Consider the following 27,808-nt stretch of genomic DNA (forward strand, 5'->3'; position numbering starts at 1 on the left):
ATGACTGACCTGTCTCCCTTGCTGTTTCCTTTGCCCAGAACTGCCTCTCCAGATCTGCACTGTTTCCAAAGCCTTCCTCAGAACTCACCTTTTCAGTGAGGTCTATGTGAGCTCTTTAGTTCTTATCCCCTACGGCAACTAATCCTAAGTACTGATAAGTGCAGAATCTTGCCCTGTTTGCCCCTGCCTCCATTTTCTTTGTGTCTCTCTTCCACTTCACGTCAGATGTTAGACTGCAAGCTTCTTGGGGTGGCAATCTGTCTTCTTGATTCTTCAAACCATCATTGTTGTTGTTGTTGTGGTTGTTGTTATTGATAACTAGTAAAACACATATTTACTGTGCAAATATTTTGTCACATCTTTTTACAGTGGTACCTCGCAATACAAAATTAATTCGTTCTGCGAGTTTCTTCGTCTTGCGAATTTTTCGTCTTGCGAAGCACGGATTCCCATAGGAATGCATTGAAAAAGAAAAAGGAAACAAACTTGCAAGACGTTTTCGTCTTGCAAAGCAAGCCCATAGGGAAATTCGTCTTGCGAAGCAACTCAAAAAACGAAGAACTCTTTCGTCTTGCGGGTTTTTCGTCTTACGAGGCACTCGTCTTGCGAGGTACCACTGTATTTGGGCAATGTGCCAGAGATCTGCATATTGTGATGGACACTTATTGTGTGGAAATCTGGATAGCGACAAAACAGTGCACCAGGGGAAGAATACCCTGGAATTAAGAAATGTCCATTGAGAAGCTCAGCCCCCCCACCCCCAAATGCTGAGACATTGTGGCTGAGACTTACTCTGTGGAAATCTGGGTGGGTTGTCATTGACATCAGACAGGGAGATATTGACTGTGGTCGTCCCAGCTAATCCTCCCAGCTGTCCGCCCATATCTTTGGCCTGGATAATCACTTCATAATATTCTTTTGCTTCTCTATCCATGTTCATTAGCGCTGTCCTAATTAAGCCTATGAAAACGGCAGGGGAAAATAAAGACACACACAAAAAGGCATTTAATTGAGTAATGCACACAAAGTAACAAATTTACTAACCCGAGTATTCATTGGGAAATGCTTCCTTTTCAAGACGAAAAACAAAGTTTATTGGGAGCCACCCAGAAAAGAATGCCTCTTTGCAGAATCGGAATGGGCTATACTCTCAATATACCAGGAACCAGATGCAATGCTGGTCTGCAACCATGTCGGTGGAGTAATTTGTTATTCACGGAAGGAATTGCCATGAACAGATCACTCGGGAGTTAGTGAAAGAAGGGCTAGAGCCTAGTTCTTCCTTTTGCTTCATACAGAGATTACAGTAGGAAACAAGTACATCTTGTCTTCTTATATCTTCTAAATTTGAGTAATTTGAATTAGCGAAAAGACACATTTTAGGTTGAGAGATAAGGGCATGCCTGTTTATTTTTTCAGGGCTATTTTAATTCTGCAACAGAGAATACAAAATAAAATGTTAAAAACAACCTTTCCTCCTAACATTGACAGCTAGCTGCTACTTCTGCCTTTCTTTCTTTTTTTAGTTATTTCAAATTTCCTTCAGCATTTTTTTTTAAAGGGCACCCTGTTGGTAATGAAAATTAATCAGTTATTCATTTGAAAGGCAATTGATTAATCAGTTAGAATCCTTTGAATGGTGTGAAGTTCAAATAATTACTCTTCTGTGGTCATGCTATCATTAGGCGCATATCTGATTTTGTGCTCTTGGTATTAGAATGCATATTTGCTGTTGCAAACAGGTTATAGCGGTGACTGAAGCTCTAATGTAATTAAACCAATTGTGCATGGCATGCAAAACAATGGTTCAGAACTTCATTATGCTTCTTCAAGAGATGCCTGTGCTTTTGAATGTGGAACATGATGTGTAATTAAGCTAATTGCAATTAGGGATATGCATGCAATGCATGACAGTGAATCGGTGCTACACTGCAAAAGTTGCACATAGAAACAGAGAAACTACCCCATAGTTAACATCCAGGGTTGTTGCAGTTAGTTTCCCTTCCTGAGAGTTTTACTGAAATAGAACATGAGGTGGCAGCAAGGTTTCTCTGATAAACCCTGCCAAAAACGTCCGAGTTCAGTTGCTACCTTTGCTGAATACTATTGCTCATGGTTGTAGAAGAATGGACCCCTAGGGCTAAACCTCACTGGATTTTAGGGTAATATTTTATTATCTTGCTTTTTGTCTTTTCCTCAAAGGACCCTGGTGGAATAGTCGATCTCTTTATTTTTATTCTCAACTTAGCATCTGACTTCTTTCTCTCTGGATTTCAGATTCCCTTCTTTAAGAAACAAAGACTATAACAACAAAACAAAAGCACTGTGTTTGGCTTTTAGTGGACACAACACTTGTGGTAGTGACAAAACAACTATTATCATACAAGGCACTGTAATCTTACATGTTGGTAAATTTTTATAATCATATATAATGCAGTTCGTCTTGTCTACAGTAACTATCATATCTACAGTCTTTATAATTCCAGTCCTTTGATGCTTCAGCTTAACCTTTGCACTTCACTGCATTAAAAGCAGATGCATGTACTGGATTTCCATGCCCAGCCACAGAGTCCCCCATTCCAGCACGCCTAAGTGCTGAGTGATAAAATGAATGGACTCTGCTTAGTGATCTGGCCAGGCTAAGTAGATGGCCATGCCCCGCCCCCTCCCAGGCCACTGCGGATTGGCTCATTTGAAGGATGGGTTTGGCGGGAACCCGTGAGCCTCCACGGCAGCCGAAGGGGTTGGGGAAACATTCTAAAATGGCGTTGTGGTTCTGGGCGAGAGAGGAGATGCTGTGTCGGGCCGCAACAGCTGCTCACTGGCAAGACGGAAAGCGGCCATCGCTTGCTGTTTGATTGTTAACACTTATTAAGTCTGTGAACAATCATTCATCCCAGGAATTCACAGGGTTTTGTTTATTAAGTGTCACATCAACACACAAGGTGGCTTAGCCTAAAGGACAGTGAATAATCACAGATCACCCTGGCAGCTGACCTGGATTTGAGTCTGGCTTCTCTCTCCCAATACTCAACATTGTGGCTATATGGGGCACCCTCACACACTCATAAGAGTGAAAAGCTGCTACGCAGCTTCATTCGCATCTGGCTGACATCAGGTTCACATTAAGTTTTCCAGGCCCTGTTCTCAGTTTAACCCACAGTATGGTGCTGAAACTGTAGTTTTTGGTTTGGCTGGGGATCTTCACCTAGAGATTGATGAGGTCAATTTTTTATCATGTTCTTTCTACTTTACTTTTCCACAGACTTTGATAATATTGACCCTGAGGGACCGCTAATACAGGTCACAAGATTGTTCTCTGAAACCCGTATACAACTGTTAACTTTGCTGATTTCCCCAACATTCATTCAATTTTATCTATTTTGAGTATTTCTTCATTTTATTTATGTCATTTCCCACACTTATGGTCCACCGAAGTTAATAATTCTTTTCCTTTCCATCACACCAGCCTACATTTGCTGCTGGACTCGACACATCATTTCTCATTCATGTTTTTAACACTTCTTGGTGCTTTATTGAGAAACAATGGGTTGCATAGTCTTTGATGACTTGCATTTTGAAGATGAAGCCTAAGGTGAATACTGAATGAAAGTTAATGGAAAATGTCACATTCTTGGCTGATTTTTCTCTTGAATGAAATTACCTGTTCTGGAGTCCACAGAGAAATATGGCTGTCCTTGGAGAATGCTGTAGACTACCCTGGCACTGTTCCCATAGGTAGGATCATCAGCATCTGTTGCTGTCACTTGGATAACAGAGGTGCCTGACAAAAAGAGTGTAGAACCTTGTTAGATTTGTAGCTGTGGAGAGAGGACACAGATCTAACTATGTTCAGTGAATTATAAATGTCCTGCTCTACAGAGTATTTATTTAGGAGCCTGTTCTCTTTCTAATGCTTGAGGAATTTACACAGATAGCTCTTAGCACTAATGGGGGCGACAAGCACAAACCCCACCAGACATCATTGGATCAGTAAATAATCTATAGGATAACAGCACTTGTTGGTGAACTGTTAAGACCCACAGGGTGCTAAACTTATCACCTTCTTTCTATTCTATAAGTCCTTCAGCTTTAAAATAAAACTTTAAATCATACTCGGTACTATGCTACTGAAAAAAAGGATTATATGATGCAGAAGAGAAGAACAATATCATAGGAAAAATGAGAAAGTCCCTTTAACAAATTGCGTTCCAGAAACATCAACGAAATATCTTATGAAATCTGAACAAAGAATCACGACTATTGTAGCAACCAAATTACATCTGGGCAATTAAATTGCATTTATCTAAGTAATGTCATTCCCAAAAGGTGAAAATGGATTGTATTTGCCAAAAAGCTTAATATTTGGGTGCAGAATTCTGAGAGTTGAAAATCTTAATTGGAGGTGCGGTTCTTTGTCTCATTGTTCTTGAAACCTGATGGCCCTGGTACAGGCTTCCTCAACCTTGGCCTTCCAGATGTTTTTGGTCTACAACTCCCACAATCCCTAGCTAGCAGGACCAGTGGTCAGGGATGATGGGAACTGTAGTCTCAAAACATCTGGAGGGCTGAGGTTGAGGAAGCCTGCCCTGGTAGTTTTTATGCATGAATACTAATATAACATCCATGCAAGGCTACAAATACCATAGGGCATGATCTGGCCAATATTAAGCAGTTTTAAGTCTCACTAGTTAATGGCAGGGTTGGGCATGTTTTAATATGTTTCTTTTCAATTCAACAGGCCTTAAAAATACTTAGCTGTGGCTGTGTGAAGTGGGAGTGTGTATCACTAGTGTTTTTCTTAGCATACTCCCCCCCCCCACATTTATCTTTGCAGTCCTGGGGATTAGATTGTTTAAAAAGATATTGTTATATATACAAAACAAGAAACTTGTCTGGTGTATAATAGAGCTATCACACATTCACCATTCCAAAGAACTTGTAGGTTTATGTGGAGGGAAGAAAGCAAATGAAAAGATGGAAAAGAGAAATGACACATTGTAATAGAATTCAAGAGCAAATGCATATATGCTTGGACAATGTTATTGGGAACAGAAGGATGGCGAAAAAAGTAAGAACCGTTAATGAGGATCTATTAAATATATTTCAGATCTGGCTCTTTATATGATATGATATATTCAATGTGAACGATATTTGTGGCTAGGATTTGAATATTGTTTAATAAACTGCAAAGAGTCAGGAGGTTACATTTTGTGCTATACTTGCTCCTGCAAAAAGACCAATGGATTTCTTATCTCATAAACCTTTCCAAGTTTAAGGTGCTTTAAAACCACCTTTGCCTTTCTCTGATCTATGGGCAGTCAAAGTCCTTTTTAGCTCCAGGTGTAAAACTGGCCAGTGCTCATGACTGATCTAATTTACACAGGCTGATGATGGGCCCCTGGGGACCACAGCACAGCTTGGAAATCAATGAAGCACAAGGCTTGTTGCCACAGGTCTTCATGGCTCTGTGCTTATGGCTCTTTCTTTGCTCTTTGTAGTGGGCATATGAATGACAGGTAGCAAGCAGCACACCTTGGTGTAGCAGCAGAGGACTCCCCTAGCACCGCTTTTACAGCCACAGTCTACTGCAGGCCTGCACAACTTCTGAGCTACACATGCATGGTGACCCACTGATCTTCCTATTGCCATCTGTTGGGTACTGTAGGATAAATATCTGGCTGTAGTCCTGTTGCTATTAAGGAAGTGCAAAAGGGGCAACTGGATGAAACGAAATCAAAACCGGTAAACAGTAAACTAGGGAGGGAGGAATTGACCCTGGCACAAGATGCTGTGAGAACAAAGGGGCTCAAATGAAAATTTAATCCATGGGCCTTTCAGAGCAGCCTGCTCAGGAAGCCACCAATATGTGGCTGTTGGGTTGTGTTCACCTTCGTAGGGTACAAGCCTCAACTACAGAATCTGCTGGCAAACAGAGCAATTGTGCCAGGGCTTCTACCTCTGGAGTGGTTTTCCACTTCAGCAGTAAACAGTACAAAGAAGCAAACTGCGCAGCCAATGGGAGGGAAGTTTCACGAGAAGTTTAAGGGTCATACATTTCCTGGTTTCTTCCCCAGACAGCTAGGAAAAACAGAATATAGGCTGAGGGGAAAACTAGACAGATCAAAGAAGGTTCCCTGCCACCTAGGAATCACTATTTCATAACTATCCTACGTTCCACATAGGCTGAAATTAAAAGCTAAACTGTAAACCCAGTTCCCGCCCTTCCTTTTGCAATCTTTCGGCTAGGGAGCTGGAATAAAGGCCAAATATTTCTTTAGCATACTTACTGGCTTGTTTTCTATATATTGAAAGCATGTTCTCAAAAGTCCCACTTACCTACTGGTGACATTTCTGGTACCGAAGCAACATATGGTCCATCCAGGAACTTGGGTTCATTGTCATTGATATCTTGGATTTTGATGATAAATTCAGATTCCGGCTCCATCGGCCTGCCAGTCAGTCTATCCAAGGCTTGAGCCCTCAGAGTATACTGGGATCTCTCTTCTCGGTCCAGCCTCTGAATGGCATGGATATCTCCAGTTGCGTCATCAATGGTGAACACAATGCCTGCTCCTTCTCCCGACAGTATGTATTTAATGGATCCATCTCCTCTGTCCATATCAGAATGCAACTGCAAAGAGTAACCATATGTAGTTGGAACTTAGCTCACAGTATATATGTGAAGAGCTCTTTAATGCATTTGGTTGAGGACATTTTGATTTTGTGGTAGAGAAAGGCAAACAACTTCTGGTTATCATCCCTGCCACCAACCATCACCATCATCATTAGTGCGCCATGTGTTTTAGTTGAACAAGCTGCTTCTTCCTGCCTTGGTTCTGTGGGACAAAGTAAACAGGTTGCAGTCTTGGAGTTTAGTTGAAGCAAAACTCACTAGGAAGAGTAAGCAGGTTTGACGAAGGTCTGTCATTCACTTCTATGGGGGGAAATGAAGCACCACACTTAGGAACAACTTTGTGGTTGGGGCAAAACATGCCCAATACCCTTGTCAGTGCTTTGTGTGTCAAAGAGCGAGCTGGCAGTAAATCACACCGATCAAAGTTAACTCTTTATTAGCAAAAACACAATCTTCACAGACTTGGCTAAGTGTCAGGCTTAATGAACACAGCAGCCCATCCCTGGTAGGCTTTACCCCATGAATCAGTTGCTGGGACTGAAACTCCCCATCCCAGAACCGCCATTTAAGTCCCCTCCTCTCCATAACTTTCCCCAAGCAATTGGAGACTGCAACTGCATGAAGCCCTCTTCTGGTTCTGGGAGACAGAGGATGGGAGCTTTCATAACAGGAGGGGGAGACATCTGTGACTCTCCACCAGCCTGACTAATCTCTTCCACTTGGCCTCCTTCCTTCCTCATCTCCTGCTTCAGCTTCTTCCTCTGATTCTAGACTTCTCTCTGCCACAAATAGAGGACAGCCCTCTGCAAAGTAGGGCATATAGCCACTCTAAAAAGGACTGTGACTCTACATCCCACCCACCTCACTCCATTTCCCCATGCCACAAAACTTGAAAGGCCGTTAGCTAGTGAACTCTCATACTACACAACACATTTCTTTTTTAATGTCTAGGAAAGAAATAAGGCCGTTAGTTGGCCTGCATTTTTCATACAAAAAGCAACTGCTTCTTTGCATATTTTATGATGGCCCCACACCCCAAATTAATATTTCATTATTAACCTAAGATTAAATTAAAGCAGGAAAGGAGCCTTATGGCAGTGAATTGATTTCATAGAGATTCATGGTGATTGCGGGAGGAAAAAAGACACAGCTGAACTATTAGGAAATGAAAAAGTTGTAACACAGCTACTGTAAAAGAATAGGGCAAGGTAAGCAGCTTGGAACATCTGAATCATACACTCTAGCACAGCTGGTGCAGATGATAATGCACCCTAGAATATTAGAGGGAATTAGCGAATTAACACACTGCATGGCGGCTAATTAGTTCTGAGTAGGCATTGATAATTTGGGAAGCAACAGAACATAGACAAGCAAAATGCAGTATCAATTATCTTTTACAAAAGGCAAGAAGAATGATTCAATTAGTTACAAGTCTGCTAAACACCTTTGCCTTGCGAAATAATTGGAAAATATTGAGAGCAAAATCACCCGAGGCTTAATCAAATGGCGTATGGGACCGCAACTGGCAACAGTAAGAAAAAGCTCAGGAAGATTCCTTGCCTACCAAAACCTGCCTGCTTCTTTTGTTTAACCTCCTGTATGGGAATAGGAAGAAAATAGCCAGGAAACTAGTTGAGCAGGAAAGTCTCACACCCCAATACTTACGAGGTGGACTCAGATGTAAATTCTACCAAGGTCTATGGGAGTTGTGTTTTTCAACAAAACACCAATAACCACTTACAGCACTTCAGTGCTTCAATGCAACATTTGTCCTTCCTGGAAAAGATTTGGACAATGCATAATGGAACTGTTAGAGTACTGAATTAGGATAAGAGAAACCCAGTTTCCAATCCCTGCTCAGCCATGATGTTTTGCTGATTGACCTTGGGCCTTTCACCGTCAGCCTAAGCTACTTCAGAAGGTGATTCTGAGGGTTAAATGAAGAGAGAGGAAAGCCAGGAAGTCCTTTTGAGGAAAATCACAATATAAAATGCAATTATTGTGGGTGGAGCATACCCAGTGATTTGGGAAAACACACACCGTTGGCTACTCCTACATGACCTTGTCTCTTCTGACGTAGTGGCTCAGAAAAGGTGTCAAGCACATCCGTATCCCACCCTTTCTTGAAAGAGCTTGGAACAAAGGAGTTATTCAATTGTTTTTATTATCGCAACAAAGTAGATTAACCCACACTCTGTGAACCACATGCTCCAGTGGCTCCCATGTCATTAAGGCAGCATCAGCAGGGGTCCTGACAGTGAAATCAGGTGACCATTCAAGCATGATGGTCGCTTAAGAACAGACATGAAGGCAGCCTCCTGCCACTCAGTGAGCCAACTGTTGCCATGCTAGGAAATGTCAGGAAGCCAGAGATACGGTAATGCTTATCATGCTGTTTGGTTGGAGGCTGCAAATGTCCGGCTCTCTGTGTTCTTAGAACTGTTGCGTTCGGTCAGGTTTTTAGCGACAGGTTCCAACATTATCTCATTGCTTTAGGAGAGCTGCCGGCTTCAGCACAGTTCCTTTCCACGATGCTTTGGTAGGCTTGAAGTCACCTAGGGGGAATTGATGACATAGCTGCTTCCTATGCCAGCATTGCCTCACCTCCTGGAAAGTGCAGTTTCCCTCTTAGTAGCACACAGCAGAGGAAGCTGTGAGATCTGAGTATCAATAAAACACATCACTTGGGAAGACAGGAGAACTAATGCTAGTATACTAGAAGAAGCAAAGATCACCAGTGTCAAAGCAATGATTCTTCAACATCAACTTTGTTGGATTGGTCATGTTGTTCAGATGCCTGATTATCGTCTTCCAAAGCAACTACTCTATTCCAAACTTTAAAATTGTAAGCGTAATGTTGGTGGTCAACAAAAGAGGTTCAAAGATTCTCTCAAGGCAAATCTAAAAAAATGTAGTATAAACACAGACAACTGGGAAACACTGGCCTGTGAGCGCTCCAATTGGAGAACAGCCTTTGCCAAATGTGTCATGGGTTTTGAAGATGCTCAAATAGGATGAAAGGGAGAAATGTGCTAAGAGGAAGGCATGCTTGGCAAACCCTCACCATGATCAACTCCTGCCCAGAAACCAATGTCCCCACTGTGGAAGGACGTGTGGATCCAGAATTGGCCTCCACCATCACTTACGGACTCACTTTTGAAAACTGTGTTTATGGAAGACAATCTTACTCGGCTACAAGTGATTGCCAAAGAAGAAAAGAAGACTTCTAGGCTGATGCTAGTCTGGACCAACTCTCAGGACTACCTTGCAGAGTCTCATGGATGCATGTGAGCCATTTGATGGAGTTCTACAAATGCACAGAAATTTTCCATAACTGAGGAAGTCATGCTCATGTACAATGGAAGTGCTTCACTGAAGAACCTAGAAGAGTAAAATGGTTGGTATAAAATGTAACTCAGACCGTCTCACCTCCCAGTCTTAGCAGAAAAGCAAACACAGATTTGTGTGGCCCAGTGGCGTAGCGTGGGTTGTCAGCACCCGGGCAAGGCAAGTAATTCGCGTCCCCTAACCCGTGGATTTGCGCCCCCTAACCCTAACCCCCAGATGTTGCGCCCGGTGCGGCCGGCCCCCCCTGCACCCCCCACGCTACGCCACTGGTGTGGCCTGTCTAAGAGAAATGACTAATCTGCAGCAGAAATTCCCTTCCCAACCAGGATGTGGTTCCCTACAACAAGTAGGAACTTGTTGGAAATTTTAATTTTGCCTGGTTAGCTGTCCAGTTGTTCATAGATATATATTATAGCACACCTGAGTGGCTGTCCAGTTGTTCATAGATATATATTATAGCACACCTGATGAGGTTCTCCTGACCCTTGCTGCATCCAGGTCTTAGGGCAGGCCTATTGCATGGTACCTTCACACAGTAAGTACTATTCCCCAAACCCATGGGATATGACAAGCTTGTTAGGCCTATTGCTAGTGCCCATTATTTTAGCTAGGATGCCCCTTAAAAACCTACTATGTTTTGGAAAACAAACAAATGAACAACTCCACTATCTGAGTGGTATTATAGGATCCAGAATAGCTGTAATCTATAAATTAACATGTGCAAATTGAATGTAAATTCATTAGGAAATTGGTCTCTAGTGTCCACCAGTCTAATCAATCTTGATGGTGGACTTTTGAGCTGATATTAAGGCCTGGGAAGGTTCATTTGGGTTGCTAGTTTGATTGTCTAGATGCTGGCACCAGTCCAACTTGTGTGTGCATATGTGTGGAAGTATGCTGGAAGTAAAGGCAGAATGGATGCTCAGTCCTTTGCATCTCATCTAATAATAAGCTACCATATGACAGCTTTCTACGTATTCTTATATGAGCACACTGCCCAGAATACATGAAATATAGAAAAGGAAATGAGAGGTAAATCCATACCAGTTGTACACTATGGAAACACAGCATACCAAAGAGATGTTGAAAAACACACACCAAGCAATGTGAAAGAAAATAATTTTGTACAGTCTTATTTCTATAGTGCTAGAATAGAATAGTGCTAAAAGTGTTGGATAATTTTCCTGATTCAAAAAACAATAATGGACTGCACCACGCCTCTTTTCTGATCAGCCTGTTCTGTGTCAGTGGGGCTTTAATGAATGCAAGAGGTGAATGCAAAGTTTCACCAAGCAGAAGGCCTGACCTTATGACTCAGTGAATCTTTGGGGAATGTTGTTCTTCCTAACCTGTCAACGTCCTGATTTTGGCCTACATAAAACCTGCTCTTGCTTTTATTGAATTCAGAAGATGTTGTGTAGGTCACAGCCTGAATCAGCAATACCGCAGCTGTGATTGAGGAAACATATTAGAAAACTCCATATATTTCTGTTTAGCTAAGGAATCTGTTCTAAGCTCATTGCCACTGCAATGAATGGATCAAGATGACTAAAATGTCGAAACAAGAAAGGAGAATCAGCATTTTGCTCTCAGGGTTGAAGCGTAATATGAGGTCTGTGTTCCAAACAAGAAAGTTTGGTTGAGTTCAGGCAGAATGAGAGTAGGTGCTTAAAAAAACACCACCACCTTTGGCTTGCACCTTTCCTTACCGGATATGCTGCATATGAAAATCGAAGGTGGATTAGGAAGTTGCCTTATACTGTGTCAGATCATTGATCTGTGTTAACTCAACTAGCAACAGCATTCCAAGGTTTCAGACAGAGATGAAATATTAAACTAAGAATCTTCTGCGTACAGTATCTGTGCTTTACCATCAAGCTACTTCTCTTTCTACCACGCTTCATGTTTGCTGTTGTATGAATTTAATCTGCAAATGGAACCACTGAGCATTGTGTTTGGCCTTCAGTAAGTGCACAGCTTTGTTCATGGGGGAGAAAAGCAACGGATATATTCAGAACTATAAGTTCAGCCAAGCAGAACTGGCTCTAAAGTTCAAATCTTAATCATGAACATCTGGGCTACAGTATCAAGTAAAAAAAAGGAGCAGGTGCAAGGCACAGATGGAGATCTGTATTCCATTCCTAGATTTAGATTTGCCATCCTCTTCCATAACAGAATCGGTGGCAACTTTGGACCTGACAGCGAGGAAAATGGCTGTCCCCAAACCACATCCACCCCCATGTTTTTATGATGATGTCTTATGTTTATGTTAAGAACTCCTCTCTACCTTCTATGAAAATAGGGAGAGGGAAACATTGACTGCAATGATGTCACATCATGCATCTTTTGAACCAAGCATTACCAGCATGATGTGGGTTGGTGGCAGCAACCATGAGTCAAAATGCCAAGTGGGAAGCAGTCTACATCTGAATACTAGATCCTAGGGCTAACAAAAGGGAAAGGCCACCATGTCTTGCTTAGGAGTGCTTTATCATTGCTGTTGGAGACAAAATAGTAGATTAGATGGGCTCAAGTCTCTTCATCAAGGCAATTATTATATTAAGGAATATATATATTAAGGCCGTCTTAAGCATATCCAGTGCCATGGTGCGAAGATCCCTCCAGCATCCCCCCCTTTCCAGAGTTGCCGACCTTTTTTTAGGGAGGACAGCACTGCTGGCAGGGAAGAGGCTGGAAGATGTGGTGGCTCCTGGCTCAGCTGGTCGCTTCGTGCCATGGTGGCCATGGCAGGTGGAGGCTCTGGGCATGGCGCTGCTTTGGCGCAGAATGGCAGAGGCGGGCGAGGGCAGTGAGCTGATGCCGGGAGGCACTGCGTCCAGCCTCCGCCTCTTACCTAGTGCCCTCCAGAACTTGGCGCCCTGGTGCCCTGCGCCACTAGGCTCTATGGGTAAGACGCCCTTGAATGAAACTCAAGGGAGAAATGCGCAAACTTTGTCTTTCTCTCTGTCTTTCTCACCTTCAGTTGTAACTATCAAGTGTGCTCCTGCGCCCTTGGAAGTGCCATAAACATGACTATGGGGATGGGAGAATGTCATTATTATTAACAGAGATGAGACAAGACTGGTTTTTTCCAAGTGCCTAAATACACTACCCTACATCCTGGTCCACTAAAACTACTGCAAAACATATTACAAAGGGTGCTGGAAATTACAGCCAGGGAGAGCTGTCCTCACAGTTGTTTATCTCCTCATTGCAAATTCATCCCATTTTGAACCAGCAAACTAAACTGCAGTAAATTAGCCGGCGGCATAGACGCAGGTTGTGAATCTGTGGTGCTATATAGCCACACAAGATACATTAGAATACAAACTGCCCTGTGTGTAGGATACAGCGCCTGACAATTAGCGATGACTTTGCAGTTTGGAACTGGAGAGCTTGCAATGGTGAACTTGTGAATTTGTCCCTGTACTAATTAAGCTCAAACTTCAAGAAAGTTCAGGCTTGGCTCCTAATAAGCGCACGCTGTTGCCATAACTCTCTCACATCACAGCTATCTGATCTCTTTGCCACAAATGTGGCAGGCATCACCTGAAGTGACCGGGAGAGCTTCATTACTTCCTGTCATCTGAAACTGCAGCATCCTAGGGTCATGAATCCATGGTACATTTTCCAGGGTGCTTCAGAATTTAGAAAGGGCACCAAGGCACCCTGGAACCTGCATGTCCTAGCAATTTTTCTTGGTACCATTTCCCCTCTTCTCATTTGCCCAAACTATTGTTTAATATGATTGACTGTGGAAACCCATGTGACTTCATGAGTAGTTATGACAGTATCATGTCAGATTTAACTTCATGGTATTACTGACAAAATTTTATGTGTCACCAACTACAGCCAGCATCATTGTGGGTAAATTGAGGCCAAAGGCTGAGAGGCAAAGGAGGCGGCGGCAATGAAGGACACTGAACAGCAGCACTGAAACAATAAGAAAGTGTTTTATCAAAAAGTGGGTGTGCTTTTTGAGTATGATATATGATAAGCAGCTTTGTATCAACTGTATTTTAGAAGTATCGGAGCTTTTAGGGTTAAATTCTTTAGTGCTGAATGAAAATGCTGGCAAAATAAAAAATTGGATGAGCTTCTTTACCAGTATTAGCAAACGCTCTTTATTTGCATGCACAGGTATTGCTACAAAATGGCAAGAAAAGCTATGTTTGCAAAAAATAAATTCATGCATGCTTATCTACAAAATTGCTTGTTAGAGCAATTCTGATTCCATAGTAGAGTCCATCTGTGAATTTTTTAAAAGTCAGTATGACACCCCCCCCCCGAAAATACTTGAACTTTACATATATAGTAGTTTAGAAGGTTTAGATGCTGCATCTTAATAACTAAAGCAAATAGACACTGCTGATCTGCCCCAGAACAGAATTTAAAATCAATGAGACCACTTGGGAAGTAATCTGAGGAGAGCATACGATGCATTAAGAAATATGGTCAGATTTGTCTTCTTGTACTGAGAAACTTTAAAAGCACTGTATGTTCATTTTAACCAAGCCAGCCATTGACACTACTGAATGCATCCAGATAAATTAAGAGTTTTGCAAGTTCAGAGACAGCTCTTTTTCCTGCCACCTGAATTACTTTTAATTGGAGTCACTAAGGTTGGGACTTGGGATTGATGTGTAAGTATGAAGCCACTGTACTGAGTGAGGCCATCAGCTCATCTAATCCCACCCGCCCCCCAGCCATGCAACCTGAAATCCTTGTAAGTGGAGGAGCCAACATTGAAACTAGGGTCTTACATAATGTCACTGAGCTATGGCAACTCCAATATATTATGCATGCAAAGCATATCACTGAGGAACTCTGGGAGTTCTTATAGGGTGCATAGAGTTCTCTCTCTCATGTACAAAGACAGACAGTTCTCCGAGTGGAGAACAAGAAAAGCATTCTGGTATATCCTCACATAACTTCACTAAATATAGTTTTTCTTTGGGGGCGGCACCAGTAAAGGATGACTTCCAGTCTGAATGATTTTGCAGGCTCCAAAAAACCAATTCCACATAGGCAAATCCCACTTGGCTTTCCCAGACCCAAGCCCATGCTTAAAGTAGCTCTTTGTATCTCATCCCTTGCATACTGATAGTATATAAATAGAGAAACTATCATTTTAGTTCATATTCTGATCCTAGGATGTGCAGATAATAAGAGTGCAATGTTTATTAGATTATTGTTCTGGCAAACGTCAAACAAGAATGGACAATGAACGATGTAGGTTCTAGGGGCATAGTTGTTATAAGAATAGAATGATGGGAAAAAGTAATTAAGCATGCCAGTGTTCTACGAGACAAGAATGGAAGCTGGTAGACTTTGATGTCAAGAAGGTACAAACTGAAGATGTTTGGCAAAAAAAAACCTCCAAATGCATACCCTGGCTTTCCTTTGACCAAAATATCTTCTAAGTAATATAGGAAACACAGCTAAGTGTGTTTTCTCCAGGTCTCAAACAAAGTTAAGGTGGAAAATTATTCGCAACTTTGCATGTAGCCAAGAAAAGCAATATTGTTAAGTAATATAACTGACTTTACTTTACTGTCATAAGAACGCAGACATTCATGAAAGACAAAGGCAGACTAGTAATTCAGGCTATCATATATTGTGTTTATTTTTCACTGCCTGCTAGCCATTTGAGAATTCCCCCCACTGCCTGCTTTTATATAATGTGCCACTGAAATTACATTTTGAGTGTGTTTATACTGCTGTTCTAAGTCGGAACTTAATCCACAACATCCAAACGCAAGCCAACTTGAATCAAAAGAGCCATCACAGATGGAAAACAAGAACAAAAAGGTGAAAGCTTGAGTTATAGGCATGAAGAAGTCATTCTAAGGAGACACTCACTGCCAAAAGCCCTTTTCAGACATTATAAGCTTTCCTATCTGCAGAAATTCATGCTGTACCTGTTAAAAAAGTCACTTAAATAATGCAGACTCCAGAGAGAAAAGCCCTGATAACACCAAGGAAAACTGAACAAAAACAGTGTACAATTGAAAAAGAAATGAACAGAGAGGTTTTTACTTTCTTACATTAGGCCTTGTACATTCAACCAAAAATACAGGGGCAAAGTTCCCTCAGAAATACATAGCAAATCAGGATATTTACCTTATCATGTGGTCCTGCTAAGCCACACCTGCAATAGTCCCCCTCTTGGCTAGTTGACTTCAACATTAACCAAATTAACCCTTCATCCACAGAATGAGCCTCTCTTCTGCATCTCCAACAGTACCTACTGAATCCATGGGCAGGGGGCTATTCAGCAAGTGCAATGCCAGGGGGTGGGGCTCTTTGTGGGGGGGCACTCTCTTCTCCTGTTCTGCTCCATGTGGAAGCTATTCCTGTCTGCATGCTCTGTAACATCTAGGACAGGCACGTTCAGCTTCCAAGAGACTGCGATCTACTCCGGCTGTAAATAAACTGGCAGTAATCTACCCATTGGATTGACCAGAGTTGTTGAATGTTTTGGGGAGGAGGCTTCACCAATGATGTTGAGCTTTTTTGGGGGGCGGGGGAGGAGGATCCCGCAATCGACCATGATCGACCACAGACACATCACGATTGACCGGTTGGACATAATAATATAATAATAATGTATTATTTATAGCCTGCCCATCTGGCTGGGTTTCTCCAGCCACTCTGGGCGGCTTCCAACCAAATATTAAAAACACAATTCAGCATTAACTGTATAATTACAGTAAAAACACAATACAGCATAACATCCCTGATCTAGGACAACTTGCCCAAATTGGGATGTCAATACATTATGAGTTTCCCCACTTTTGCTGTACATGGTTGCCTGCCCCTGCTAAAAGACAGGGAAATGCAAACTGCAGTGACATGAGGACAGTGATGAGCTATCCCAAAATATGTTGTCTTCTGTTGCAACTGCACATTTAATATAACATGCCCACTTGTGCTGTTGCAACTTCTTTCTCCCTCCCTCTCCTAAACCAATCCCTTCTGTATCAATATAACCTGCCTATGTTCTGAACCCGGAGCTCTTCCTATAAAGAGAGCCAGAGAGTTTGTAAGGGTGACATCAATTACACCAGATAATTGTTAGTGCTGATCTTTTGGAAAAAGGCAAATCATCGATAGCCTTTCAAAACAGACATTATTCACAGCTCAAGGTGACACCCGTCGGAAGCTCTTAGGAACTGAAATAAATTAGGTGTCCACTGATACACCGCTTGAAGGAGAACAGCCTGGAAAACCTGTGTGGTGCCAGATCTCCTCTTCTTCCAAATTCCTCCTCAAAAACCACCTCTTGGGTGGAGACTTTGGCTTAGCCGCTTAGTCCTACCCCAGAGCCAAAGCTAAGTGCATTTGTGCATACCCATCTTTTTACCCTCATCAGTTCCAGCAATCAAAATTTAGATTGGAAGATCCTCAGGAGAAGTGTGTGTGTGTCCTATTATATATTTGCCTAAGGCAGCAGTTTGGCACTGCAGACTACAGCGGCACCATCACAGCAGCAATGGAGGGCTGCAGTGGCAGGCAGCCCAGGCAAACATCCTGCTCTGCCACCTACTGCCATTGCCACTGCCCACCTCACCAATGACAGTGTTTCAGCCTCAGCAGAAGGGGGAATGTGGAGGGAGAGCTGCCTTGGCCTGTTGCAACTGTGTCACCTGGGCTGCCGGCTGCCACCCATCTCCACCTGATATGTAGGTCTAAAGGAAGTGGTGTGGGTGAGTTTGTTTGGTTTTTGGAAAATCTAATGGGAGCAGGTGGGAGACTTGGCAAGATCTACATGGATTTGGAGGCTGAGGAGGTCTAGGGGGCACTTGAAATGTTGGGGAAGGATTGGGGTGGTAGGTAGAGTTCACACTCCTTTGTACCCCTGACATCGAAGGTGGAAAGGAAAAGCAGGGGGAAAGTCGCCAAAGATTGTAAGGGTCAGGGCAGGCTATGCAACCCTTCCCATTTTCAATCTCCAATGGGAGTTGGGCACGGCAATGTGACAATGATGTGATGTGATTGACATGTGGTTTGTTCTGCCCACCTGTCAAAGTTGGCCCATTGGGTACGAAACAAAAATGTTCCCCATCCCTGGTCCAAGGAGATAGTGGTGTGGGATTTGATGAGAGTTGGGTGGTCTGCTAGCAGGTAAGGCTGTAGGTAAGGCTGCTGAGCATCCTGTCTCCGTGACTTCCCACACTGTGGAATGGAAACATACACCATCATGTGATAGACAACAATCTCGTGACTGAAAACACGGAGCAGGAATCTTAACAGGCATAGCCCTGTGTGTTTGTGTGTGTGTGTGTGTGTATGTATCTATATCTATATCTGAAAGGAAGCAGGGATAATACCTGAAGGAGCATTATCACACTCAACATTTAGCCTGGACACTGAGATCTAACTCCGAGGGCCTTCTGGAGGTTTCCTCACTGCGAGAAGTGAAGGTACAGAGAACCAGGCACAGAGCTTCCTCAGTAGTGGCACCCACCCTGTGGAACACCATCCCATCAGATGTCAAGGAGATGATACCTTTAGGAGACATTTGAAGGTAGCACTGTATATGTGTTTTTATATATGTTGGAAGCCACCCAGAGTGGCTGGGGCAACCCAGTCAGATGCGCGGGGTGCAACTACTGCTAATAATAGTGATGGTGATAATAATAATAATAATAAATACTACATACACATTTTTGTTTAATATAGTGACACCTTGATCCCCCCCCCCCGCATGCCACTTACCTTTCCCACATACAAAGGATCCGTTCCAGTGTATTCTTCCAAAACGAAGAATTGGTTCCACACCCAGCTCCTCTTCATTCGCAGATGCAGAAGCAAGTTGTCCGAGAGGCTGCCTTCTTGGCCTTTGCTGGGTGGCCTGCTGCTCCCAGATAACACAGCCGTAACGAGGTTCATCATTAAGCAACAACTTAAAGATATACTGAGTCCGAGCCACTTCCTTGCTCTGTCCATTTTACACGAAGTTCGCGTTGCCATACCAGGGTTGTTTCCAAAAGTTGGAGCCGGGTCCTTTAAAGCATCCAACAGAAAGGCCTCTGAAACTCCCAAGCGCAGTCTTTCAGTGCTATGAAGCCAGCCACGTTAAGGACAGTAGTTTCCTGTGAAGTAAGAAAACAAACACCAATCCTACTGTTCAAGTTTCCATCAAGGAATTTTGAGAGCATAGTTTCTTTCTTTTTTTAAAGAAAAAAGGGTGGGGGTGGAGAAAGAAATATGTTTCATGCAGTATTTAATCCCTCTCATAAAACTGTGATAACAAGTTAATCCTCTTCTAAAAAAAGAAGGCTCTTTGCTTATAGCATGCATACTACACTCCCAAATGAAGGTAATGTTTGATTAGCTAGAAAGGAAGACTCTGGCGGTATGCTAAGGTAGGTGCCAGATCCCACTATATAATTGATTGGCTTGAGTGAACAGAACATTTTTGAGAGAAATATTTATGACCAGACAGCACCGGCAGTATTTCGAAGGAGGATTCACTTCATAAAAGTTATAATAGATACCGATTTGACTCTCTTCTTTTCCTCCCACCCAGTATCCTTCTGCAAAATTCTGCATGTCACCTCACATGTATATGCATGCACACAAATATTACAGACACGCTGCAATGCTTTGATTCAATTTTAGCAGCTGCAAATTATTTCCCACTTTATTCTTTTAGCACCCAACCTTCCTCTGCTTCAAGCCAGGCTTCACACTCTGTTGCCTGCTCTCTGAGGAGTTGGCCACCGCAGCTAATGTGACATTTCTAGAATTCTGAATAGCCAGTTAATCATTATATCTGTCACAAAAGGTCTCAGGATGCTGATAGCCACATGCTACCGTAGCATATGCCTCAGTGAGTCAAGCGAACAACTCCCCCCCCCTTCCACCTTGAGCCTGAAAGACTCATTTAGACCAAGGAATGTTGACCTCCATCAGAGGAGACTTTCTCATCAGTCAAAGATCTTTTGTTGTCATGAAGTTAGATTAGCTGGTGACCTCACTCAGGCCATGTTTTGTAGCAGTCTTTTCTTCCCCTGTTTTGCTAAGTTTAATGAGGTGGCACTGCACTTCGCTACTCTTGTCAGTGCAGTTAGCAAACATCCTCTGTGTGTTTCAGATGTTCATTTTCGGGACGGGAGGGCCCTTTATGTCCTCTGAGGGCAAGTGAATTCTTTACAAACCCCAATATTGATCTTTTTTTAAAAAAAAGTCTTTAAAGTCTATTACGATTTCACTCTACTCTCCGTTGTGAAATTAGGTTTCTGTTTTGACAGACCGCTTAATGTTTTTATCTAGAGATGATGGTTTTTTTAGAATTAAAAAACCCCCCAAACACCCCACATACGCAGCAGGAGGTGCAGCCAGGCTCATCAAACTCATAACAGAAGCAAGGGCTATTATGAAATGATTATGATGTGCAAAAAATATGTAAATATTAGTGGAAACTTATGAACATCCACAGATCTAAGCTGCTCCCCACAGCCTCTCTGTATCCATTTCCCTCACCTCCCAGACACACAACTCTTCTTTTCAAAAACAGATTGGTATCTACAGCAGGAGCCAGGAATCTTGAGGGTGTACTCAGTGCTAATGTGAAAGTAGTAGGGGGGACATGTTTTGTTTGTGAGCACCCAGAAGCACCTATCTGACTGGCTGTTGTTTAATGCAGAACTGGAAAGGTCCGTAGGCTAGTTGGACAATAAAGTTGTTATATTTTCTCTCACACATCCCCGATCACACTCAAGTGCATATGCTCATCACTCATCCTATTGTCCCTAGGCATTATACTGCTTTTTACCACAGCATTCCATATAGGGTTCTCTATGACAGCTTCTATAAGCTATTAGGTGTCAGGAGAGAGACACACAGGGAGTCCAGATGTTGCCTTGTCTCCTCAAGTGACAGCCAAGTCCAATGTCTAGAGAGGAGTTGATTGCAAACAATATTGAGCATGGCTGAATTTGTTTTGTGAAGTAATTCTGGAACAACTAGCTTGCATTCCTGGATGCCACCTGGAATTCTTCTCCTTTCCTGCTCCATGGGTGATTGATGAAGATCTTACAATACAACATTCTGTCTGTGACTCAGGGTGAGAGTTCTGTATGGTGACATGCAGCAGAATTTGTGTCCTGGATTTTGAGGGAGAAAGGTAGAAATGTCCAATCTACAGACTTTTTGAGTAAGCAAGGTATGTTGAGCCATGCGTGCATGAAGTTTCAGCTTTCTATCTGTTGTGAAAGCGCCTTAAGAATTTTGATATTCCTGTCAGCGATGTGAGTCAGTGAGTTTCACAGATTCCCTTACTGACAGCACTATCAAAATTCTTAAGTATGATGATACTGATACAGCTATGGATATCTAGGCTGCTGTATTTCATCTCCTGTGGAAATCTATGTCAAAACATCCATCAGCTTTGATGGACCCGGACTGTTCTCTTTGTGTTCCCAACAGACACTTGTTCAAAGGTTTGCAATCAACCCTCCTACTGATCCCCATGGCAAAATGAACTTTGAATATGAGTCACCAGAGGTTCTGCTTAAAGTCATCTTGCAAGCAGTCTTGTTTACTGAACATCTGTGATCGTCAGCAAAGCTTAGGATAATAAAGAAAACAAATGATCAAGCATTAAAACTCATTCTCACTGGAAACAGTTTGCTCATGCCAGTAAAGTTAATTGTAAGATCATTCTCTGTGCATGAATCCTTATGCAGCCAGAACAGCACCATCCCTGCACAAGAGGAGCGAATCAGCACGGTTTTCAAAAGTACAATACTCTATCTATCTATCTATCTATCTATCTATCTATCTATCTATCTGGGGACACAAACAACAACAGAGTTCAGTGAGGATTGAGCATGCTTTGTGGGTGTGAAATGCTAAATACCTGTTGTGGGAAAAGATGGGAAAGTAGGGGAGAGGGGGAATGAAATCCAGGATAAGGGCATGACTGGTTGGATGGCATCCTAAAGAGCGGCTGCCAGCTTCTGACATCTCCTCCTAGTCTGCTTCCTCTGACCACTCATTGTTGTCCCACCATTAATCCCCTGGCTGTGAGCCTTCTTCCCTTGGGGGTTCCCTGGGGGTCCCCCATCTGGTGCCTCCCACCACTCCTCGGCATCCAGCCAGTCCTGCTATTTGCTGGAGCACTTGTGCAGTCCAGGGCCTGGCCCCAACACCGCCCACCAATGAGGGTGAGTGGGCTTCTCTAGTGAATTAATTTATGTACCATTACAGTATAAGCTGGGTATGCAGGTGGTGCTGTGGTCTAAACCACTGAGACTAGGGCTTGCCGATCAGAAGGTCAGTGGTTTGAATCCCTGTGATGGGGTGAGCTCCCGTTGCTCGGTCCCTGCTCCTGCCAACCTAGCAGTTCAAAAGCACGTCAAAGTGCAAGTAGATAAACAGGTACCACTCCAGTGGGAAGGTAAATGGCATTTCCGTGTGCTGCTCTGGTTCACCAGAAGTGGCTTAGTCATGCTGGCCACATGACCCGGAAGCTGTACCCTCAGCCAGTAAAGTGAGATGAGCGCCGCGACCCCAGAGTTGTCTGCGACTGGACTTAACTGTCAGGGGTCCTTTACCTTTACAGTATAAACTTGGAATATCGTGGAAACAGGGATTAACACTTTACTAATTTTTCTTTGTAAAACAAAGAAAATAAATGCATTTTACTAAATAGAATAAAAATAGCATAAAACCTAGCCCCCATGACAGCTCTCCCAGCAGCAGCTGTTCTGCCATTCTAGAGATTGGGGAAGGATGTGAAAGGGTGGCAACAGTGGGGATGGGCTTTGCCATAAGGGGATTATTGGATCATGGGAGCCAAGGATCAGGAGTTATGGCTTTAGCCCTGCATGTTCGAGTCCATTAACAAAGTTGCTCCCCATGAAATCTAGTTGCAGACAAGGCCAATCCACCGAAAAGCGCCATAGAAACAGCAGCAGCACTTAACACCACCAATATTTCTCAGTAGGGAGAGGAAAGCCTTCAATTTTCCTGGAGGTCATCTAGATTAAGGCTGAAATCCTATGCACATTTACCTGTGAGAAGCCCCACAGTGGGACTTGCTTCCAAGTAAACATACATAGGTTTGCCCTATTAAAATAGAGTAAGATATACATTTTACTGTACCATACATTAATAAAAAGTCTTACTGATTCCTTAAAAATAGAACCTGCCTTCACACAAAAACAACTGCATAATTTTTTTTGGGCATTCATCAAGAGGAGATCTTATTGGAAAGGGCATAAGTACACATTGGTTTTGATTAACTGGATTACACAAGCCTTTTGAAAATCATCTGTCTCGTGTGTGTAGTATTTGCTTATTCCTGCCAAACACCCAGTAGTTTGTCCATTGCATGTTAATGCAGACTGGTGCAGTAACTTGGGGGAGAAGCTTTCAGTGCTTCGGTGTGGATTAGATGCAGAGTACCCAACAGCCTTATAGGATCGTGCTCCTTCATCAGTATTATTACTATTTTTAGTTGTTTTGATTAATTAGCAGAGCAAAGGTAAGATGCACTCTGCATGCATGCATGATTAATATAGCCATTTAGTTAGGTAGTAAAAAGCAATTATAGGTCAATACATACAGTCTTATAATCAGTTGTTTTTTTTTTTTTTAAAAAAAGGCACTCTTTTGCATTTATGCTGTATGGTAGAGGATGAATTGGAACTTTGCTAAGGGAGGATGTAAACACGTGTGAGGGATGAGCAGCATCAGTTCCTGCAGTATTTCCAATTTGCCCATTTTCAGCAGATCATTAACACATATCTTTTGGACTGGGAGGTCTGTCATTATATAGAATTGAATTTAACCATTAATGATAATCCATGCCTGATTTGGTATGGGGGGGGGGGAAGGCATATGCTTTTCTTTTCTTTTCTTTTTTTGCAGTTAGCAACGCAGTAATTTTTTGGTGCAATTCGTAACTGGAGTAATTTTGCTCAGCTGTACTGTTGATATCCTGTCTCTCAGTCCTGCCACCCTCACAGGAATGCTTGGTGGGTAGAGGCGGTTCTAGGGGGCTGTGACCAGTGTGGTTGCATCAGACCCAGAGCAGACTTCGCCACTATTACTCCAACGGAAGGCAAGAGATTTTGAGTGCAGTTCTGTGTAGGAAAGCTATTTCCAGGAGGGAATCAGGAGTGCCATATTGGAAGAATCATTTCAGTTCAAATACTCTTTTAAGCAGCTTGAGGGTTTTTTTTTATCACAGCCCCATCCTCCTCAAATAAATGCATACATTTCATATATTTAGGGTTGACATTATACAAATACAGGGTGATTTATAATGATGTATACAGTATGCTTCATTATGAATCACCCTGTATATCTAGGAGCAAGTCCCACTGAACCCTATAGGGATGACAACTGAGCAGACATACATAGGATTGTGATGGAACTCCCCGTTCAAATGTCAACAGAACCCAACAGTTGCACTGGTTATATATTTCTCCCCCCCCCCAAGTGCCTGCACTTGCATTTCAACAGAACTCCCCAAAATTACCTCCACACCCAAGTCTTTCTACCCCTGCCACATCAACACACATGCATTCTGGCAAATGTGGGTGGTATTCTAGGGTAGTCCTTAGACTAGACCCATCGTTCTTTCTTGGGTCTAGTCTAAGAAGGATGGAACCTTTTTTATGTATGCAACAACAGCAGCAAGAATACTTATCGCAAAGTATTGGAAGACACAAGATTTGTCCACCTTGGAAGAATGGCAGATGCAATTGATAGACTATATGGAACTGGCAGAAATGACTGGCAGAATCCGAGACATGGGAGAAGAACAAACAGAAGAAGATTGGAAGAAATTTAAAGATTATCTGCAAAAACATTGTAAATTATTTGAATGTCAAAGTGATGCAGGATAGTGAGATAATGTGGCATTAGTGACAAAGTTGAAAGGAATGTGCAAAGATGTTTTGTAAGTAACAAGTAAAGAAACACAGCTAAATTAATCAATGATTGGGGAATTAGAAGATAAGTGGACAGCAATGGGAATGGTTAATTTAAAAGAAATTAAGTAATATTAAAATTAGTCAAAATAGAGGAAGAATTTGCTGAAACTAAATTGGAAATTTGAATACAGAAAAGGGAGATGTGAGGAAGTCAGGAAAGTAAGTTATATGAAATTAAGAGTTGAACTTATATATTTTTGTGTTTTTTACTAGACTAGACCCATCGAAGTTAATAGACACGATTCACTTAGGTTCATTAATTTCAGTGGGTTTTCTCTAAGAAGGACTTGTTGTTGTTTAGTCATTTAGTCGTGTCCAACTCTTTGTGACCCCATGGACCAGAGCATGCCAGACACTCCTGTCCTCCACTGCCTCCCACAGTTTGGTCAAACTCATGCTACCAACATAAGAAGGACTTAGCTGAACACAAAGTTAAATACTCCAAACATAAATAAAAAGCATGGGGGGGGGTGGCAAAGAAAACTGTATAGGATAGCAGAAAAGATGTCCAGAAGCCACTTAGTCACTGGAAATATATTGATATTATCATTGGGGACTGGACAAAGCTGGACCATCCCTTTGAAGGTTTTTTTTTGTGGGGGAAGGTGTTGAGAAGCTTGGCAGGGCTATGACCCTTCTTGCCTGTAAGAAAGAGGGGCATCCCTTAAATGCTCCTTTGCCCCCAGTAACCAGTGTCCCTGTGGTCTCTTCAGTACAAGGATGACATAATAATAATAATAATAATAATAATAATAATAATAATAATAATAATAATAATAATTCTGCTCTGGAAGGTAGGACACAAACCAATGGCTTCAGGTTACAAGAAAGGAAATTCCGATTAAACATCAGGAATAACTTTATGACAGTCAGAGCTGTTTGACAGTGGAACAGTCTCTCTCGGGAGGTTGTGGACTCTCCTTCCTTGGAGGTTTTTAAGCAGAGGTTGGACGGCCATCTGTCATGGATGCTTCAGTTTAGATTCCTGCATTGCAGGGGGTTGGACTAAATGACCCTTGGGGTGGTCACCTTCCAACTGTATGAACCTGCCCTTCACCCTAAGGACCCAGGGTGGGTTGCAACACTAAGACACAACATGAAAGACAGTATAAAACAATTTACAATCACAGAGTGATTCGATCTAGATAGGTCTCCAGTTGCACAAGTGCTGGACATCCTTTAATTATATAAATTACCACTTTGATATTTAGGGAAAGTTTGAATGTTAAAACTATCTCAGCTCTATTTTAGTGATACAGGGGGCGGAGAGGAGCAGAGTTATTGGTTTCTTTTTGTTCTATTTTTTATCATGTACTTTGTGTGTTTTTATCTTGTATGTTTGTGTTGTGAACTGCCCCGAGATCCATGGATGAAGGGCAGCGTACTAACTAACTAACTGAATAAACAAACAAACAGACAAGCAAACAAACAAACAAACAAGCAAATGTGAATGCTTTTAGAAATGCAGATAGCAGTTGCAGAAGGGCCTGATCAGGTTGGGGCTGTGTTGTGTGGCGGTGGTAGGGAAAATGGAACAGGAGTTATTCAAACTTCCCGATGAAACAGTCTTCCCAACAGTCCCACCTAAAGCTGCTCCTCCAAAGCTGCTGATTGTATTGAGAGGGAATCTCCAATTGCTACCAGTACTTGAATACTTCCCCTGGATCTGTGTGCAGAACATTATGGGCTTTGGGGTGGCTTTGCAAGAAAAAGCAAGAGGGAAGGAGAAGGGGTTATGTGCTCGGCTGAGTCAAGGAGGAGAAAGAGGGATGCAATCAAATTTATAAAATTGCATATGTATGTATCTATACTTAGATTTGATTTTTATATATATTTACATAGCAAGCAGTTTCTAGCTGTGCATTCCCTGTTGCAGGAATACATTAGTGGAGATTGACTTCCGTGTGTAATGACTTCTTTTAAAAAGATTTTCCTCTCCCATCCTTATCCTGCCTTAAAGAAAGCAAACAGCTTGGTAATGAACACAGTAGGAAGAAATTAAAGCAGAGTGCAGAGTATGCTTCAAGTGAGCTGTTTATTTTGCCTTTTAATTTGTTGTGATATTTAAAAGTGAGAGCAGGGGGTAAGTACTTTTCTTCATTAAAGGGCTTAATTTTCATGCTTTCTTTACTTCTGCGGTTGTCCTACTTACTCTTCAATGCTCGCACCATTGTCCTGTAATTCTAACCTGGAAGCAGCCCCCCCCAAGAGCTCTGGATGGGTAAAGGAATCAATTGCAATGTTCCATGCTTTTGAATGTCACCAGTCCAATCCATCCAATCAGGATGGTTCTGAAACTGTGTATTATGTCTCATCCAGAAGAATAAGGGGTTTGTATACACTGCCTTATGCCACTGTAATATGCCATAGGAAAAGCTGGTACTCCTCACACCAAATTCTAGGTAAATCACAGATCGGTGCCACTTTCTAGGTTCGGTTTGCGAAAAAGAGCTCACCAGTAGCTGTTGGAAAATTGGGGGCTGGGGAAGTTTTGCCAGATATATCTTACAGTACTTGTCATCTCCAACTCCTTGAATGATTCCATCAACGGTATCTCTGAAAAAAATTACACATGACTTGGGAAGACAGGCGAACTAATACCAGTGTACTGGAAGAAGCAAAGATCACCAGTGTTGAAGCAATGATTTTTCAGCATCAACTTTGTTGGACTGGTCATGTTGTTCAGATGCGTGGTTATCATCTTCCAAAGCAACTACTCTATTCCGAACTTTAAAATGGTAAGCGTAATGCTGGTGGTCAACAAAAGAGGTTTAAAGACTGTCTCAAGGCAAATCTTAAAAAATGTAGTATAAACACCGACAACTGGGAAACACTGGCTGGTGAGTGCTCCAATTGGAGAACAGCCTTT

The 27,808-nt window shown here is 42.4% G+C and overlaps 1 protein-coding gene across 2 annotated transcripts in view; it reads right to left on the reverse strand.

Moving 5' to 3' along the window:
* Positions 1-27,808, reverse strand: part of CDH20 (cadherin 20) — a 166,344-nt gene that overhangs the window by 26,210 nt on the left and 112,326 nt on the right. For both annotated transcript variants that reach the window (XM_081918184.1, XM_081918183.1), the window contains exons 2-5: positions 18,707-19,083; positions 6,340-6,634; positions 3,665-3,784; positions 793-960 (exon numbers count right to left, since the gene is read on the reverse strand). In XM_081918184.1, coding sequence (XP_081774310.1) covers positions 793-960; positions 3,665-3,784; positions 6,340-6,634; positions 18,707-18,961 — 838 coding nt within the window. In that variant the 5' untranslated portion in view covers positions 18,962-19,083. The remainder of the gene's footprint in view (positions 1-792; positions 961-3,664; positions 3,785-6,339; positions 6,635-18,706; positions 19,084-27,808) is intronic.

Source organism: Podarcis melisellensis (genome assembly GCF_964234715.1).
Source record: "Podarcis melisellensis genome assembly, chromosome: 7".
NCBI classification, from domain to species: Eukaryota; Metazoa; Chordata; class Lepidosauria; order Squamata; family Lacertidae; genus Podarcis; species Podarcis melisellensis.